Consider the following 19,944-nt stretch of genomic DNA (forward strand, 5'->3'; position numbering starts at 1 on the left):
GGAAGCAGGAAAAGCCAAGTCCTGGACCATTTCCAGTTAGGGATTAGTGCCTGCTATGGAAATGTGTTGGCAGAGCCCTGGAATCAGACACCATTGGACTTGGGGATGGCGTTAGGGGGAAGGTAGAGGCAATTGTAAAAGAGAAAAGAGAAGACTGAGAGGTGACCTGACAGAGGTCTTTAAAATTGTGAAGGGATTTGATAGGGTAGATGTAGAGAAGATGTTTCCACTTGTGGGGGAGACCAAAACTAGGGGCCATAAATATAAGATAGTCATTATTAAATCCAATAAGGAATTCTGGAGAAACTTTTGTACCCAGAGAGTAGTTAGAATGTAGAACTTGCTACCACATGGAGTAGTTGTGGCGAATAGCATAGATGCATTTAAGAGGAAGCTGCATAAGTACATGAGGGAGAAAAGAATAGAAGGATATATTAATTGGGTGAGACGAAGTAAAATGGGAGGAGGCTCATGTGGAGCATAAACACCAGCATAGGCCTTTTGGGCCATATGGCCTGTTTCTGTGCTGTAAATTCTATGTAATTGTAGCAACGTTTTTTTTGTAGATACAAGGAGAGCTGTGAGTGCTGTCCGGGATGATTGCCTTAGACTTTTTCCTTCTTGTCTTGGAGTGCATCTCTTAATACAGCTGTACTGTGTACTCCATACTGGTGTTGCAGCTGGCATTTGGAAGTTGCTGTGTCAGGAATTGAAAGTACATACTTGTGTCTTGCCACTCTGGAACAATGGCCCCAAGTTTCCACATGATTTGCTCCTGATTTTTAGGAGCAACTGGTGTAGAATGGAGTATCTTAGAAATCGGAATTCTCCACATTTAGTTTTCTGCAGTTCTAGTCAGGTAGAACAGTTTCACTTTGGAACAGAATTTTTTTTTCAAAAGGGGGCGTGTCCGGCCACTGACGCCTGATTTCAAAGTTTCCACAGTGAAAACGTACTCCAAACTAACTTAGAATGGAGTAAGTGAAGATTTTTGTATGCTTGAAAAAACCTTGTCTACACTTTAAAAAATCAGGCGCAGGTTACAAATTAGGCGTAGGGAACGAGGTGGGGGGGGGAGGGGGCGCAGGGTTGCCGGCACCAAGAAGCCTCATTTCAATTGTACCCGCCCCCTCCTACTTACAAAATCAGTGCGAGTGGTAGGCTCCGCCCCCTGTGCACCACGCCAAGCAGACATTGAGCTCCAAGGAGCTCGAGAATACCGCACTTTTTTTCCGGCGCCGTTTTCGGCGCGAGAAACAGGCGCCCAGCTCTGAGGTGCGCCTTTTTCGCCGTGTGTGGAAACTTGGGGCCAATGGGTTAGAGCACCTATTCCTTGCACCATTGGACTACCCAAAATTGAAAGGTGTGGCAAAAATGAAGCATTTTTGACTAAGATGTCTCATTGAATTGGCTTCTTCAAATCTGTCAATGCATAAGGGGTTCAAAACCCACCACTCATAGGGCTCAGTTCCCCAATGCCAGAGTTACGCCCGTTTTTCTTGGCCTCAACTACTCCAAAAAAATAAGTAGCATGTTTCCCCGTTCTATTTTTTGAAATTGGCGCTGCGCAGCCTATCCTGTGGCTTCAGAGGGTGGAGCCTAATGACTGCGGCGAAAAAAACCATGCCCCCCTTCTGGGCATGCGCAAAAAAAAGGACGTTTTTGACGTGATTGCTATGGGCGTGCATGCCAAGTACAGCTCCCGGTCTGCATTCGGCCATTTTTAGAGAGCCAGTTGTGTGAGAGAACTTTAATTCTCATTGGAAATATCGGAGCTGTAATAAAAGATGCAATGTGGCTCAAGGACCAAGAATTTCTCACAGGATGAAGTAGAGGCACTTGTTACTGTGATTGAGGCTAGATGGCACGAGCTGGACACCAGCAGAGGTCACATAAAAGTTTCATCAAAAGAAATGAAAAAAAGCTGGAACCGACTTGCAGAAGATTACTGTGCAATGGTGACCACCCCAAAGTCTGGAGGCCAGTGTAAAAAGAAGTGGCAAGACCTTGGTCAAGTAGTTTGTGTAAGTAATATTTTCATTTATTCAAATGAAAACAATGTCTCTGTAAGATCCTGCAAATTGCCTGGGAGGACAGGCGCACCAGTGTTAGCGTCCTCGACCAGGCCAACATCCCCAACATTGAAGCAGTGACAACACTTGATCAGCTCCGCTGGGCAGGCCACCTAGTTTGCATGCCAGACACGAGACTCCCAAAGCAAGCACTCTATTCGGAACTCCTTCACAGCAAATGAGCCGAAGGTGGGCAGAGGAAATGTTTCAAGGACACCCTCAAAGCCTCCCTGATAAAGTGCAACATCCCCACTGACACCTGGGAGTACCTGGCCAAAGACCGCCTGAAGTGGTGGAAGTGCATCCGGGAGTGCGCTGAGTATCTCGAGTCTCATTGCTGAGAGCATGCAGAAATCAAGCGTAGGCAGCGGAAAGAGCGTGCGGCAAACCAGTACCACCCACCCTTTCCCTCAAGGACTATCTATCCCACCTGTGACAGCGACTGTGGTTCTCGTATTGGACTGTTCAGTCACCTAAGGACTCATTTTTAGAGTGGAAGCAAGTCTTCCTCGATTCCAAGGGACTACCTATGATGATCTGTCCCAGCCAACAGGAAGACACTCTCCCTCAAAAGTTATATTTTCATCTTTGCAGAGGAAAGTGGAACACAACAAACGGGAAAGAACTTGAACAGAAGGAGGCCCAGCACATCTGCATCCACTGCCACCCTTGGAAGACAGGGTTGCTGCTTTGATGGATCCTGTATGGAGAAAAGCAACCACCACTGCACAAGCTGGGCCCAGCCTCGAGGAAGAGAGTAAGTCCTGAAAATTTGACAGTCTGGCTTTGCTAACTGTTAAGTACTGCGCGGGCTAACCATGCTTCGGTTCATGGAGATATCTCAATCTGCTACGCTTCGGTTGATGCAATGTGGTCCTTCAAATGAGCCTGCTGCCTGCACTGTGTGAACCTACTCATGCCACCCTGCCCCCTCCTCTGCAGCTAACCATTTGTCTGTTCTGTTATATTTTGCAGAACTTGAGGCCAACCCTGACGATGCAGAAGAAGATTCAGACGGGGATGAGCCTGAAGAGGAGAACATCTTCCAATCCGACCTTCCAGACCAAGAGCATGGGGGTGAGGGGGAGGTGATGGATGAAGCCCCCATTCTTGTACTCACTTTGGAGGAGGTGCAGGTGCCGCCCATTGAGGTGCCAGCCCCTTTCCTGAGTGATACGAGTGTTGCTGGGATATAGAAACATAGAAAATAGATGCAGGAGTAGGCCATTGGGCCCTTCGAGCCTGCACCAGCATCCAACAAGATAATGGCTGATCATTCACCTCAGTACCCCTTTCCTGCTTTCTCTCCATACCCCTCGATCCCTTTAGCCGTAAGGGCCATATCTAACTCCCTCTTGAATATATCCAATGAACCGGCTTCAACATCTCTCTGCGGCAGGGAATTCCACAGGTTAACAACTCTTTGAGTGAAGAAGTTTTTCATCATCTCAGTCCTAAATCGCCTAGCCCTTATCCTAAGATTGTGTCCCCTGGTTCTGGACTTCCCCAACATCGGGAACATTCTTCCCGCATCTAACCTGTCCCGTCCCGTCAGAATTTTATACGTTTCTGTAAGATCCCCTCTCATCCTTCTAAACTCCAGTGTATAAAGGCCCAGTTGATCCAGTCTCTCATACGTCAGTCCAGCCATCCCTGGAATCAGTCTGGTCAACCTTCGCTGCACGCCCTCAATAGCAAGAACGTCCTTCCTCAGATTCGGAGACCAAAACTGAACACAATATTCCAGGTGAGGCCTCACCAAGGCCCTGTACAATTGCAGTAAGACCTCCCTGCTCCTATACTCAAATCCCCTAGCTATGAAGGCCAACATGCCATTTGCCTTCTTCACCACCTGCTGTACCTGCATGTCAACTTTAAATGACTGATGAACCATGACATCCAGGTCTCGTTGCACCTCCCCTTTTCCTAATCTTCCGCCATTCAGATAATATTCTGCCTTCGTGTTATTGCCTCTAAAGTGAATAACCTCACATTTATCCACATTATACTGCATTTGCCCACTCACCTAACCTGTCCAAATCACCCTGCAGCCTCTTAGCATCCTCCTCACAGCTCACACCACCATGCAGTTTCGTGTCATCTGCAAACTTGGAGATATTACATTCAATTCCTTCATCCAAATTATTAGTGTATATTGTAAAGAGCTGGGGTCCCAGCACTGAGCCCTGCGGCCCTCCACTAGTCACTGCCTCCCATTCCGAAAGGGACCCGTTTATCCTGACTCTCTGCTTCCTGTCTGCCAACCAATTCTCTATCCACGCCAGTACAATGCCCCCAATACAATGTGCTTTGATTTTGCACACCAATCTCTTGTGTGGGACCTTGTCAAAAGCCTTTTGAAAGTCCAAACACACCACATCCACTGGTTCTCCCTTGTCCACTCTACTAGTTACATCCTCAAAAAATTCCAGAAGATTTGTCAAGCATGATTTCCCCTTCATAAATCCATGCTGACTTGGACCGATCCTGTCACTGCTTTCTAAATGCGGTGCTATTTCATCCTTAATAATTGATTCCAACATTTTCCCCACTACTGATGTCAGGCTAACCGGTCTATAATTACCCGTTTTCTCTCTCCCTCCTTTTTAAAAAAGTGATGTTACATTAGCTACCCTCCAGTCCATTGGAACTGATCCCGAGTTGATAGACTGTTGGAAAATGATCACCAATGCATCCACTATTTCTAGGGCCACTTCCTTAAGTAATCTGGGATGCAGACAATCAGGCCCCGGGGATTTATCGGCCTTCAATCCCATCAATTTCCCCAACACAATTTCCCGCCTAATAAGGATATCCTTCAGTTCCTCCTTCTCTCCAGACCCTCGGTCCCCTAGTACATTCGGAAGGTTATTTGTGTCTTCCTTCGTGAAGACAGTACCAAAGTATTTGTTCAATTGGTCTGCCATTTCTTTGTTCTCCATTATAAATTCACCTGAGTCCGACTGCAAGGGACCTACGTTTGTCTTCACTAAGGGACATTCCATGGTTTCACACTGTCTGAGGCTGCGGGTCCCAGTGGGGTGCAGCAAGCTTCAACCAGGGCCCCACCGTCCAAGGCTGCGGGTCTCAGTGGGGTGCAGTGAGGCACACTCAGGGCCCACCGTCCGAGGCTGCGGGTCCCAGTGGGGTGCAGCGAGGCACACTCCGGGCCCTACCGTCCGAGGCTGCGGGTCCCATTGGGGTGCAGCAAGCCACACCCAGGGTGAGGATGGAAAGGAGAGCTCGACAGCGCTCTCTTGGGGTGCAGGATATAACAGATGCGGTTCAGATGATGGCAATGAGTGCGGAGAGCATTGACCTTACGCGATCACTCCTGGACACAATCAGTGGGGTGGGTGATGAGGTATCAGGACTGTCGGGAGAAGTAACAACACTTGTGAGAAATGAGAACGCTGTCCGGGAACATGAGGGAGGGAATGTTTCAGGTAGTTGAAACACTGTCGGTGAACATGAGGGAGGGAATGTCGCAGGTAGTTGAAACACTGTCGGTGAACATGAGTGAGGGAATGTCGCAGGTAGCTGAGACACTGTCAGCGAACATAACTGAGGGAATGTTGCAGGTAGTTGACACACTGTCAGGGCACATGAGAGAGGGAATGTCGGAGTTAGTTGCTGCGATAAGGGAACACGCCCAGACCCCGCGCCCATTGACAGAATCAGCTGCCACTCCCACTCCAATCCCCAGACCAGTCTCTGAAGAGACCCAAACTGGGCCCTCCATATTACCGCCTTGCCCCCCACCCCCCCCCCATCAAGAAATGCATAACCCGAGATGTTCGAAAGAATAAGCTTGGTACCAACCCGAGAAACGCTGTGCCACCACCTGTGGGCAGGGGCGGAGTCAACAGGACCGAGCGCAGCGGGTGGTCTTAGAATAAGGTGGAGGAGAGATGGGTGCAGCCTTTCTTTGCTGCTGCTGTTGTTATTATTGTTGTAACTGTTCTCAAATTAAAAGTTTTTCTTATGTAAAAAGTTATGTAAATTTACAAGTTTAAAAGTTTGTAAGTGATCTTAAAGTTTTTAAGTGATCTTAGTTTGTTAGTGATAATGTTTGTATGTGATCTTAACTGAAAAGTTTACAGTTTTATACAAGAATATTTTTATTAAAGTTAAGTAGAAACAAATGTTTGTTAAACTTTTGAATAAAATATATTTTAAATTATAACTGAATCATTTACGTTATTTGTTCCATTAACACAACACAACATTATGGAACAGGTCCAAACAGTAAACATGGTCCATTTGGAATAGTTGGTGCTGAGCTTTCAGGCAACAAAGCGTTCACGGATGAGCTGCTGGCGCAAGGCTCGAGCAATCATTAAAGGGGCATGACGGCCCGCCCTCCTCCGCTGTCGTGCTCCAGGTTCAGGTAGTTGCATGGCTTCATCGTCCTCCTTGTCATCTGCATTTTTTTCATCATCAGCCACTATCACCTCAGGTGGGTCTTCCACTACTAGCTGCTGCTGCCTCATGATGGTTAAGTTATGCAGCATGCAGCACACAACAGTGAACTGACCGACAATCTCTGTGGAGTATTACAAGTATCCTCCAGAATGGTCCAGGCATCGGAAACGCTGTTTCAAGATGCCAATGGTCCCCTCTATTATGCTGCACGTCGCAATGTGCAACACGTTGTATTTCCAATCCGCTTCCATCCAGGTTACGTGTAGGGGCATCATGAGCCAAGTGGCGAGGCCGTGCCCTTTGTCTCCCAGTAGCCAGCTCTGCCCTTCTGGCTGCTGCTGAAACATGGCACATATAGCGCTCTCGCGTAGGATGAATACATCATGAGTGTTCCCGGGTATTTTTGGCCAACTGACATGATGTGATGCATATCATCGCACACTAATGGAGTTGGACATTAATGGAGTGGAAGCCTTTTCTGTTCCTGTACATCTCGGAATCCTCCAAAGGTGCTCGCAAGGCGAGCCCTGTATCTTTGGGAAGCCAACAATCTTGGAGAAGCCCACAGCCCTTTCCGGTATGTAGTCATTCCTCCAGGCAAATAGTGCAGCAGTCACCTGCCGAATGCAGACATGTGTTGCATGTTGAGAAATGGCGCACACATCCCCAGTTGTGGCCTGGAACGATCCAGATGCATAGAATGAAAGTGCAGTTGTAACCTTCACTTCACCTGGCAAAGCAGTCCTCCTGACGCTTCTAGGTTGCAGATCTGCTTTTACTAACTCACAGATCTTGGTTACAACTTATTTGCCGTAATGCAACCTTCTGACACAGTCTGCATCACTCAGGTGCAGGTATGAACACCTGTCTCGATATACCCGATGTGTGTAAGGCCTCCTGGCCATCATCCTACGTGCTCTGAGGTTCCTCATGCAATGACGTCGAACCAATTGTCTCCTCTGCAGCACCATCATGTAGAAGGCTTGCACAAGGTATGGCCTTGTCAGTATTGCCCCCATGATTAAATTATACCTTTGCAAGAAGCTGAAAACGGCAGGCAGGATAAGATTCTTTGTTCTCTCTCTCCCCAAGGTTGACGCCCTAATATGGTCCACCCCCAGGTCTGAGCATGCGCAATGATTGGAAAATATCTCCTCCCCCTGCTGCACAGTGTAAGGCTTCTCATGCCTTCAGTTCGGCTTCCACCCCCCCCCCCCCAGCCCGAGCTTCTTTTCAAGCTGAGCCGTGTGTCCGGACGAGGGGCCGATTCTCCGGCCGACGCTCCGACCCTCGAGCCCGGTTTGGAGACGTTTGGTGGTGGTGTGGCACTCTTAAAATGATCAAAACTTAAAGAATTCCATGAAACTTCCATTTTCTGCATTTTAAGTTTGAAAAATTTAAGCTTGATGATGCATATTTTTGTGTTCTTGACACCCTCCAAACTTTGCCTAAAAACAATGGCGTCTTTCTGCGCCGATTTTTTGATGTGCACTGGTTTTTCTTAAGTGACCAGAAGGTTTTTGGAGAGTGGTCACATACGCCGTCATAGGGGAGATTAAAGTTGGCCAAACTTGCATAATTGTGAAAAACTGGCGCAGACATCAAGCAAAAAAATCGTAACCTCAACAAATCATACCTAACTGAGTTACGCTGGCATACAAGCTTTGGGGAAACTTGGATTTTTAAATTTAGGTCAAAAAAAGCGGTGCAAATCACTGGGGAAAGTTGAGCCCATAGAAAGTAAAATGTTTGCAGATTAACTTGATACAAACATTGCATTCTGTGACTTGTCTGAGTCAGGGATCTGAGGGAGGAGGTAGCCATTAAATTCAAAGACAATGAATGGTCTTAAGGGATTTGTACAAATATGTGTTTAACTGGCAGATTTTTTTTTCTGAATTTAACAGTTATTTATATTTATTTGGTTCTGCAAAATCTTTTTAAGCCTGGCTGGCTGAAAGTGGGAGAGTTTGTCCAAATCTGTTGAGGAGTGATAGGACAGAGCTTCCATCGATGATGAGAAAAACTGCTTTGTAATTTACACACCAGGTTTTATGCCCTCCTGTAATGTTCTGCAGTTCGCATATGTGGTTCTCCAATAGATCGTTAGCATGTTTCTCAGCCTGCTCTACTGAGACAGAACAACAGCAAACGCTTCTGTGTCATCAGTGTTCATTGGTTTCTATGAAACATGCAAACTTCATTGAGTCCAATAGGGAAAGGAATGGAGCACTCCACGATCATGATTTGGTGCAATTAATTTTACATTAAATATGCACGTCTTATTGTGAGCTCTTGCTATAAACTAGAATATTGCATCTCCCTATCGACTCCAATTTTCTCCCTTCCTCTTTAAGATGCTAACTAATGTTGGTTGTGTGATTTGCTGTTGCTGGATTGTGATCTACTAATGCTTCAGTGTGACCTCTACCTCCCTTTCCTCCTTTAAGACACTCCTTTAAAACCTACCTCTTTGACCAAGCTTTAGGTCACCTGTCCTAATATCTCTTTACGTGGTTCAGTGGCAACTTTTGTCTAATAATACTCTTGTGACGTGCCTTGGAACATTTTTATTTTAAAGATGTTATATAAATGCAAGATGTTGTACTAATGCTGGGGTGTGATCTACTGATGGTGGGGTGTAATCTTACAGGTACTGTCAGCCCTCTGGTACCTTGTCCAAATGAAATTTTTTTCACTTGCAAGCCTCGACTTTTGAGTGTTTGGCAGACTCTTCAATGATCGAAGCCTGGTCTGGTCATTACCCGGGCCTTCACAGTCCAATTGTACACAATCTGAACAGAAATTAGGCCTAGTGATATGGTACCTAAATTGCCTTCCTTAACTCATTTGAGACTGGGAATTGACAGATTGCATCTGTACAATTTTCCAAAATGTCTATTTGCTTTATTCAATGTAAATTATTCAGCATTAGTTCGCTAGCATCTATCTGAATGGTTGATGACAGCAATAAACTTGTTCACAGTATCAATAGGTAGGTTATATATTTTTTTTCAGTCAGTACATCATAAATTTACAGTCCTGTCAGGTCCTGAGCTGTTTCGCTGGTCAACACTGACAAATAGTGTGAGATTATCAGATGTTAATAGAATTGTGAGAAATTCCCAATCTTCAGAGTGATGTCAGAAATTGTTGGTGGTTATTGAGTTGAACCGAACCGAATTTAATTAGCTGCATCTGCATGAGTTCATTAACTAAAATGGGGGAAGACCAACAGTGAAGACCAATGAAGCTTGCCTGGTGTCTGACTTGTTTGTGCAGTTGAAAGAGTACAGATAACAATCATGTAAAAAATAATGTTTATGTCGTGTTCTCAGCACCAATTTGTGATTCCAAATATTATACTTCCACCTCTTTCCTATTACATCCTTCCATGAAGCAAGAATTTCAATAAAAAATAAAGTATTTTCATTCAAATTGTCCCATTTTTGTCAATTTTAAGATGAGGCACCTATTTGCTTATAGATATGTTTGTCATGCCTTGTTTATGTTTCTGAAAACTGCTATCAATCTCGGCTGGTATGGGGAGGTGTTGATCATGTTCCAGTTAACTTTAATGTTAACATGCTAGGAAGGTGGAAAGTCTGCCAGGGTTTACCCTTTCAGTCATTATCCCGTGACTTGTTGGAAATAAATGAGGATGGAATTGGTTTGGTGGTACAGGTGTTTTTGTGACTGGAAGGAAGTATGCAGTGGGTTCCCCCAGAGGTCGGTATTAGGACCATTGCTTTTCTTGTTATATTTAAATAACCTGGACTAGGTTATTGGGAGTACAATTTCCAAGTTTGTGGATGACAGAAAACTTTTCAACATAGTAAATAATGAACATGATAGTAGCAGACTTGAGGAGGACATAAACAGTCTAGTGAAATGGGCAGATACATGGCAGATGTAATTTAGCGTGGCTAAGTGAAGTGATGCACTTTGGGAGAAACAACATGAGAGACAGTAAAATCTAAATGGTATTATTTTGAGGGGGTTGCAAGAGCAGAGGGACTTGGGGTGCATGTTCACAAATCCTCGAAGATGGCAGGGTAATTTGATAAGGCAGTTAAGAAAGTGTATGGGATTCTTGGCTTTGTAAATAGGATACAATTGGGAACAAAAACAAGGAAGTCATACCAAACCTTTACAAATCACTGATTAGGCCATAGCTGGAGTATTGTGTACAATTTTGGGCACCACTCTTTAGGAAGGATGTCAAGGCCTCGACGAGCGTACAGAGGAGGTTTACCAGGATGATACCAGGGATGAAGGAGTTCAGTTGTGTGGAGAGATGGAGAAACTGGGATTGTTTGCTTTGAAGCAGAGAGCGGATAGGAGATCTACGAGAGGTATTCAAAATTATGAGGGGTTTTGATAGAATAAGTAGGGAGAAACTGTTTTCTCTAGCAAGTGGGTCGGTAACCAGCGGTCAGAGATGGCAAATAATTGGCAAAAGAATAGAGAGGAAATGAGAAGAAATTTCTTCACACAATGTGTTGTTAAAATCTGGAACGCACTGCCTGAAAGTGTGGTGGGTAACTTTCAAAGGGCAATTGGACAAGTACTTGAAGAGGACTAATTTTCAGGGTTACGGGAAAAAAGCTGAGGAGTCGGACTAATTGGTCAGCTCTTTCAAATAGCCAGGACAGGCACGACAGGACAAATGGCCTCCTTCTGTGCTATAGAATTCTATGATTCTATATCTGCTGACCCTGACTATCCTCGCACACTCATGTCAGCTGGGTATAGCAGAGCTGCTACTGCCAGTTTCTCAGCAAGAGCCACTACCTTAAAGAAGAGAATGGAAAGTAAAAGTCCCTGCTGGCGAGCGGCATCTGAGGACAGGTGTTGTATCTTTTTGGTGTATGTGTCACTCACGGGCACTTTCATGATGACACTGAAATGCAGATTAACACAAAATATCAGCTCCTGGGCTCGCTGTGAGCAGATGATTTAAAGGATAAAGTATACCGATGAAGGAAGATTGTAAATGTAAATGTCCCTTTGTATTATTCAACCTCATGAGAGAATTCAGATGAATACACCTTTTAAATGTTGGATGTGAGTGATGTGCCAATTTATATATTTTGAAATGAAACTTAATCTGTCTGTTTTGCTCTTGCATTTGTGTTGGAGTTGGTGCAAAAATGTTAATGCAAAGTCTCTATGCTCTGTCACTATCCTTCTACTGTCTAGGGCAGAAGGTTGATTCATTGGCCAGTGCTTTTATGTATATTTGTGTTATAATTTAAGGAACACTCCATGATATTCACTGTTTTTTCTTAAAGTTTCCTGATGGTCTTGTCATAATTCTGCTCCTTACTGACCTGCAGGGTATTCTGTACGGGAAAATATATACAGGAATTACAAGTTTGAGTGATGTGTTTCAAGGTTTAGCCCTTCAGTAAAGCATCGGTAACGGCCTTGGGGCCCATCACTGAGTGGAAGTAGTCGATTCTGGCCACATAGGGGCTTTATGCTCTTTGTATTTTGATTTCTGTCTTGGATTGCCTGCATCCAAGTAATCCAGAAAGTTACCCAGTTCGAGAGTTTCATTCACACACATAGGTACAGGTACCTTTCATGGTATATGTTGTCCAATGAAGTGATGTAGATTGTAGCCTCACAGGCATGGTGTGCAATGCCCTGATGAAATGGATAAGGAGATGCACCCCGAGGGAGAGACACTGGACATCAAGGAACTACCAACTATCAGAAACCCCTCCCCCCTCACTCCACCTGCCAGTGCATTAATATAGTAGGAGCCCCTCCAAGCATAATTAACAGCCCAGAAGTCCCCATACCTTTATTCCTTACCCTTGTGCACAACCCCATTTACCTACATTCCTTTTCCAATATTGTAATATCCGCCAACTCGACGTTAAAATTGAATGCCATGAACACAACGTGGACGTTACCACTCTCTGAGCTCCTTTATAGCTAAGGCAAAGCATCCACAATACTATCATGTCTTTTTCCATCGCACATGATAGACAAATGACATATAGGAACATCGGCATAGGAGGCGGCCATTCAGCTCCTTGAGCCTGTTCCACCATTCAATTAGATTGTGGCTGATCTGTACCTCATCTTCTTTCTTCCCTATCCCATTATACTCTCACCCAACAAAAATCTATTGATCTCAGTGTTGAAAATTTTCGTTGACTCAACATTCACAGCCTTTTGGTGGAGAGAGTTCCGGTTTTCCACTACCCTTTATGTGAAAATGTGCCTTCTGATTTCACTCCTAAATGGCCTGGCTCTAATGATAAGGTTATGCCCCCTTGTTCTGGATTTTTCTACCAGAGAAAATAGTTTTCCTTGTATCTACCCGATTGAATCCCTTTATACTGTGATCAGATCAACACTCAGCCTTCTGAATGCCATGCAATATAAGGCAAGCCTATGCAACCCACCCTCATGATTTAACCCTTCAAGCCCCAGTATAATTCTGATGAATCTGTGCTGCACCTGCTGTAAGGCTAATAGCTCCTTCCTGAGGTGCGGTGCCCAGAACTGAACACTGTGCTCCAGGTGAGGTCTCAACAAGTCTCTGTACAACTGAAGCATAACTTGCTCTCCTTTGTATTCCAACCCCCTTGAGTAAAGGTATTAGCCTATTGATTATTTTTTGTACCTTTGTGTGATTTGTGTACCTGGCCACATAAAACATACTCTGATATGTTACTATTCCATCCAGCCGAGAGGTATGACCAGTCAGTATACACAGTACAATGTGTGACTAACCAATATACACGTGTACCATGTGTGGCCAAGCAGTGCACACATGTATAATATATCACCAACCAGTACACACCTGTACAATGTGAGAGTAACCTTTACACATGTGTACAATGTGTGACTAACCAGGGTACACTTGGACAAATTTAGAAGCTTGTACATCGTATAATCATTCTTACTAACTGTTATATCAGTTTTAAATCCCATTCATTAACATAACTTGCATTTTTTATTATTTTACAGTATTACTGGATATATCAACCTTGCAACTATTTTTTGATCTCTATCATTGCATTCCTCCTTCACTTTCTCCACTGGTAAGTCTTGCTGCATGAATTTGGCTGTAATCTCTGAAAAATACTGTATAGCTTAGCTAACATGATAGCTTTGTTAGGCAGCATTTAAATAGCTCTCTGGGACATGGGTTTGAATTTCGCACTAATAGATGAATGTTTCCTCTGTCTGTTGGCCATAAGTGGCCCTATGTAAAATGAGTTTGTGCAGTCTGAATCCAGCTCTATGTAAATATGGACCCACAGTAAAACACGATCTCTAACTTGACAGTAAATTGGCAGTTTCACTCAGACAGGATGAAATAGCTCACACTTGTGCTGTGGAGGTTGTTTTCTCAGTTGGGGCTGAGGCACATTGTTGGATTAGAGCAGAGGGAGCCTTACTCTGCATCTGACCATATTTTACCCAACCTGGTAAACAACCTGGAGTGTTTGGTGCTGATTCTGGCTGCTTGGAATGGAAAGTGTTCTACTCCCCAGCACTAAAATTCACAGAGAAAAGTTTGGGAGGTAAATTTTGCGAAGGCTACAAGCATTTGTTGCTTTTCATTTTCAGAGCCATGAAATTGTATTCTATTTTGTGATGGGACAGGTGATTAAATTACACTGAATTAACTATCATGATGGTCCTGATCTGTTCTTGGAGGTGAGGATGACAGTTCTGTGATCGGGAAACCTGGAAGGATGGGTTTAACAGCAGGACACCGAGTACCATTTTTTTGTCTCTGTTTCCCAGCCGCAGCCAGCCAGAGCTGTCGGGCGGATAGGCCTTCAGCAGGGAGTCGCAGCCGGGGAGCGGAGGAGAGAGAGGGAGGGATCAGAGTGGTGGGGTGCGGGGTCAGAAGATTGGAGACCAGAGGGGAGATCGGGGTCATAAGAACATAAGAAATAGGAGCAGGAATAGGCCACCTGGCCTTTCGAGCCTGCTCCGCCATTCAATAAGATCATGGCTGATCTGATCATGGACTTAGCTCCACTTCCCTGCCCGCTCCCCATAACCCTTTATTCCCTTATTGCTCAAAAATCTCTCTCTCTCCGCCTTAAATATATTCAATGACCCCAGCCTCCACAGCTCTCTGGGGCAGAGAAGTCCATAGACTTACAACCCTCTGACAGAAGAAATTCCTCCTCATCTCAGTTTTAAATGGGCGCCCTTATTCTGAGTCCCCTAGTTTTAGTTTCCCCCATATTCTCTCTGCATCCACCTTGTCGAGCTCCCTCGTTATCTTATATGTTTTGATAAGATCACCTCTCATTCTTCTGAACTCCAATGTGTACAGGTCCAACCTACTCAATCTATCTTCATAAGTCAACCCCCTCATCTCCAGAATCAACCTAGTGAACCTTCTCTGAACAGCCTCCAATGCAAGTATATCCTTCCTTAAATACGGAGACCAAAATTACATGAAGTACTCTCGGTATGGCCTCACCAATACCCTGTACAGTTGTAGCAGGACTTCTCTGCTTTTATACTCTATCCCCCTTGCAATAAAGGCTAACATTCCACTTGCCTTCCCGATTACTTGCTGTATCTGCATACTAACTTGTTGTGTTTCATGCACAAGGATCACCAGGTCCCTCTGTACGACAGCACTTGCAGTTTTTCTCCATTTAAATTATAATTTGTTTTTCTATTTTTTTCTGCCAAAGTGGATAACCTCATACTTTCCACATTATACTCCATCTGCCAAATTTTTGCCCACTCATTTAGCCTGTCTATATCCCTTTGCAGATTTTTTGTGTCCTCCTTACAATTTGCTTTCCCACCCATCTTTGTATCATCAGTAAACTTGGCTAGATTATGCTTGGTCGCTTCATCCAAGTCATTAATATAGATTGTAAATAGTTGAGGCACCAGCATCGATCCCTGTGTCACTCCACGAGTTACCGGAAAATGACCCATTTATCCCGACTCTCTGTTTTCTGTTAGTTAGCCAATCCTCTATCCATGGTAATATATTACCCCTAGCCCCGTGAACTATCCCCAGCACTGAAGCACTGAACATACTCGATCAGCTTTGCTGGGCAGGCCACATAGTTCGCAAGCCAGATACGAGACTCCCTAAGCAAATGCTTTATGTGGAGCTCCTTCATGGTAAATTAGCCAAAGGAGGACAGCGGAAACGTTATCAGGACACCCTCAAAGCCTCCCTAGTAAAGTGCGACATCACCACTGACACCTGAGAGACCCTGGTCAAAGACCGCCCGAGGTGGAGAAAGTACATCCAGGAGGGCATTGAGCTCTTCGAGTCTCAACGCAAAGAGCATGAAGAGGCCAAGCGCGGGCAGCGGAAGGAGCACGTCGCAAACCAGCTCCGCCGATCCCTTCCCTCGACGAATGTCTGTCCCACCTGTAACAGGGTCTGTGGCTCTCGTATTGGAATGTTCAGCCATCAAAGGACTCACTTTGGGAGTGGCAGCAAGTCTTCCTCGATTCCGAGGGACTGCCTATGATAATGATGATGAACTTTTATCTTGTGCAGTAACTTTTTATGTGGCACCTTATCGAATGCCTTCCGGAAATCCAAATACACCACATCCACTGGTTCCCCCTTATCCACCCTGCTCGTTACATCCTCAAAGAACTCCAGCAAATTTGTCAAACATGATTTCACTTTCATAAAACCATGCTGACTCTGCTTAATTGAATTATGCTTTTCCAAATGTCCCGCTACTGCTTCCTTAATAATGGACTCCAGCATTTTCCCAACGACAGATGTTAGGCTAACTGGTCTATAGTTTCCTTCTTTTTGTCTGCCTCCTTTTTTAAAAGGGGCGTTACATTTGCAGTTTTCCAATCCGCCGCAACCGCCTCAGAATCCAGGGAATTTTGTTAAATTACAACTAATGCATCCACTATCTCTGCAGCCACTTCTTTTAGAACCCTAGGTTGTAAGCCATCAGGTCCAGGGAATTTGTCTGCCTTTAGTCCCATTATTTTACCGAGTACTACTACTTTAGTGATAGTGATTGTATTAAGTTCTTCCCTCCCGAAAGCCCCTTGATTATCCACTATTGAGATGTTTTTAGTGTCTTCTACTGTGAAAACCGATACAAAAATGTGTTCAACGTCTCTGCCATTTCCCTCTTCTCCATTATTAATTCTCCAGTCTCATCCTTTAGGGGACCAATATTTACTTTATCCACTCTTTTCATTTTTATGTACCTGTAGAAACTCTTACCATCTGTTTTTATATTCCGTGCTTGCTAACTTTCATAATCTATCATTTTTAGTCGTTCTTTGCTGGGTTTTAAAAGTTTCCCAATCCTCTGGCCTCCCACTAGTCTTGGCCACATTGTATGCCCTTGTTTGTAATTTGATATCATCCCTAATTTCATAGAAACTTAGAAAATAGGTGCAGGAGTAGGCCATTCGGCCATTCGAGCTTGCACCACCATTCAATAAGATCATGGCTGATCATTCACCCCAGTACCCCTTTCCTGCTTTCTCTCCATACCCGTTGATCCCTTAGGGCCATATCTAACTTCCTCTTGAATATATCAAATGAACTGGCATCAACAACTCTCTGCGGTAGGGAATTCCACAGGTTAACAACTCTCTGACTGAAGAAGTTTCTCCTCATCTCAGTCTTAAATGGCTTACCCCTTATCCTTAGACTATGTCCCCTTGTTCTAGACTTCCCCAACATCGAGAACATTCTTCCTGCATCTAAACTGTCCAGTCCCGTCAGAATTTTATATGTTTCTATGAGATCCCCTCTCATCCTTCTAAACTCCAGTGAATACAGGCCCAGTTGATCCAGTCTCTCCTCATATGTCAGTCCTGCCATCCCGGGAATCAGTGTGGTGAACCTTCGCTGCACTCCCTCAATAGCAAGAACGTCCTTCCTCGTATTAGGAGACCAAAACTGAACACAATATTCGAGGTGGGGCCTCACTAAGGCCCTGTAGAACTGCAGTAAGACCTCCCTGCTCCTGTACCCAAATCCCCTAGCTATGAAGGCCAACATACCATTTTCTTTCTTCACCGCCTGCTGTACCTGCATGCCAACTTTCAATGACTGATGTACCATGACAGCCTGGTCTCGTTGCCCCTGCCCTTTTCCTAATCTGCCGCCATTCAGATAATATTCTGTCTTCGTGTTTTTCCACCAAAGTGGATAACCTCACATTTATCCACATTATACTGCATCTGCCATGCATTTGCCCACTCACCTAACCTGTCCAAGTCACCCTGCAGCCTCTTAGCGTCCCCCTCACAGCTCACACCGCCACCCAGCTTAGTGGCATCTGCAAACTTGGAGATATTACACTTAATTCCTTCATCTAAATCATTAATGTATATTGTAAATAGCTAGAGTCTGAGCACTGAGTCCTGCGGCACCCCACTAGTCATTCAGAAAAGGACCTGTTTATCCCGACCCTCTGCTTCCTGTCTGCCAACCAGTTCTCTATCCATGTCAGTACATTACCCCCAATACCATGTGCTTTAATTTTGCAAACCAGTCTCTTGTGTGGGACCTTGTCAAAAGTCTTTTGAAAGTCACTGGTTCTCCCTTGTCCACTCTACCAGTTACATTCTCAAAAAATTCTAGAAGATTTGTCAAGCATGATTTCCCTTTCACAAATCCATGCTGACTTGGACCGATCCTGTCACTGCTTTCCAAATGTGCTGCTATTTCATCTTTAATAATTGATTCTAACATTTTCCCCACTACTGATGTCAGGCTAACCGGTCTATAATTACCCATTTTTTTCTTTCCCTCCTTTCTTAAAAAGTGGTGTTACATTAGCTACCCTCCAGTCCATAGGAACTGATCCAAAGTCGATAGATTGTTGGAAAATGATCACCAATGCAACCATTATTTCTAGGGCCACTTCCTTAAGTACTCTGGGATGCAGACTATAAGGTCCCGGGGATTTATTGGCCTTCAATCCCATCAATTTCCCCAACACAATTTCCTGGCTAATAAGAATTTCCTTCAGTTCCTCCTTCTCGCTAGACTCTCGGTCCCCTAGTATTTCCGGAAGGTTATTTGTGTCTTACTTCGTGAAGACTGAACCAAAGTATTTGTTTAACTGGTCCGCCATTTCTTTGTTTCCCATTATAAATTCACTTGAATCTAACAGCAGGGACCTACGTTTGTCTTCACTAATCTTTTTCTCTTCACATATCTATAGAAGCTTTTGAAGTCAGTTCTTATGTTCCCAGCAAGCTTCCTCTCATACTCTATTTTCCCCCTCCCAATTAAACCCTTTGTCTTCCTCTGCTAAATTATAGTTAGCCACGGATGATTATCCCATCTCTTACATTCTTTCCTTCTCATTGGGATATATTTTTGTTGTGAGTTATGAAATATCTCTTTCAATGTCTGCCACTGCTCATCAATCGTCCCATATTTTAATCTATTTTCCAAGTCCACTTTAGCTAACTCTGCCTTTCATACCTTTGTAATCTACTTTATTTAAGCTTAGGATACTGGTTTGAGACCCAACTTTCTCACCCGCCAACTGAATTTAATAGTCAACCATGTTATTGTCACTCATTCCTAGAGGATCCTTTACTAGGAGATTGTTTATTAATCCTGCCTCATTACACAGTACCAGATCTAAGATAGTCTGCTCCTTGATTTGGTTCTGCAACATTCTGTTCAAGGAAACTATCCCGGAAACACTCTATGAACGCTTCCTCAAGGCTACCCTGGCCAATTTGCTTCGCCCTATTTAAAAAAGGAGGCAGACGAAGAGCAGAAAACTAAAGACCAGTTAGCCTAACATCTGTGGTTGGGAAAATGTTAGAATCCATTATTAAAGAAGCAGTAGCAGGACATTTGTAAAAACAAAATTCGGTCAGGTAGATGGATTTATGAAGGGGAAATCATGTTTGACAAATTTGCTGGAGTTCTTTGCGGCTGTAACGAACAGGGTAGATAAAGGGGAACCAGTGGATGTGGTGTATTTGGATTTCCAGAAGGCATTTGACAAGGTGCCACATAAAAGGTTACTGCACAAGATAAAAGTTCACGGGGTTGGGAGTAATATATTAGTATGGATAGAGGATTGGCTAACTAACAGATAATAGAGAGTTGAGGTAAATGGTTCATTCTCGGGTTGGCAACCAATAACTAGTAGGGTGCCGCAGGGATCAGTGCTGGGACCCCAACTATTTACAATCTATATTAACGACATGGAAGAAGGGACTGAGTGTAACGTAGCCAAGTTTGCTGACGATACAAAGATGGGAGGAAAAGCAATGTGTGAGGAGGATGCAAAAGGACACAGACAGGCTCAGTGAGTGGGCAAAAATTTAGCAGATGGAGTACAATGTTGGAAAGTGTGAGGTCATGCACTTTGACAGAAAAAAATCAAAGAGCAAGTTATTATTTAAATGGAGAAAGATTGCAAAGTGCCCCAGTACAGCGGGACTTGGGGGTACTTGTGCATGA

At 44.3% G+C, this 19,944-nt stretch overlaps 1 protein-coding gene across 2 annotated transcripts in view; it reads left to right on the plus strand.

The window, feature by feature from the left end:
* LOC139263090 (ran-binding protein 17-like) overlaps positions 1-19,944 on the plus strand; it is a 918,854-nt gene that overhangs the window by 164,506 nt on the left and 734,404 nt on the right. For both annotated transcript variants that reach the window (XM_070878629.1, XM_070878630.1), the window contains one exon: positions 13,488-13,561. In XM_070878629.1, the coding sequence (XP_070734730.1) occupies positions 13,488-13,561 (74 nt within the window). The remainder of the gene's footprint in view (positions 1-13,487; positions 13,562-19,944) is intronic.

Source organism: Pristiophorus japonicus, chromosome 4 (genome assembly GCF_044704955.1).
Source record: "Pristiophorus japonicus isolate sPriJap1 chromosome 4, sPriJap1.hap1, whole genome shotgun sequence".
Taxonomy (NCBI): Eukaryota; Metazoa; Chordata; class Chondrichthyes; family Pristiophoridae; genus Pristiophorus; species Pristiophorus japonicus.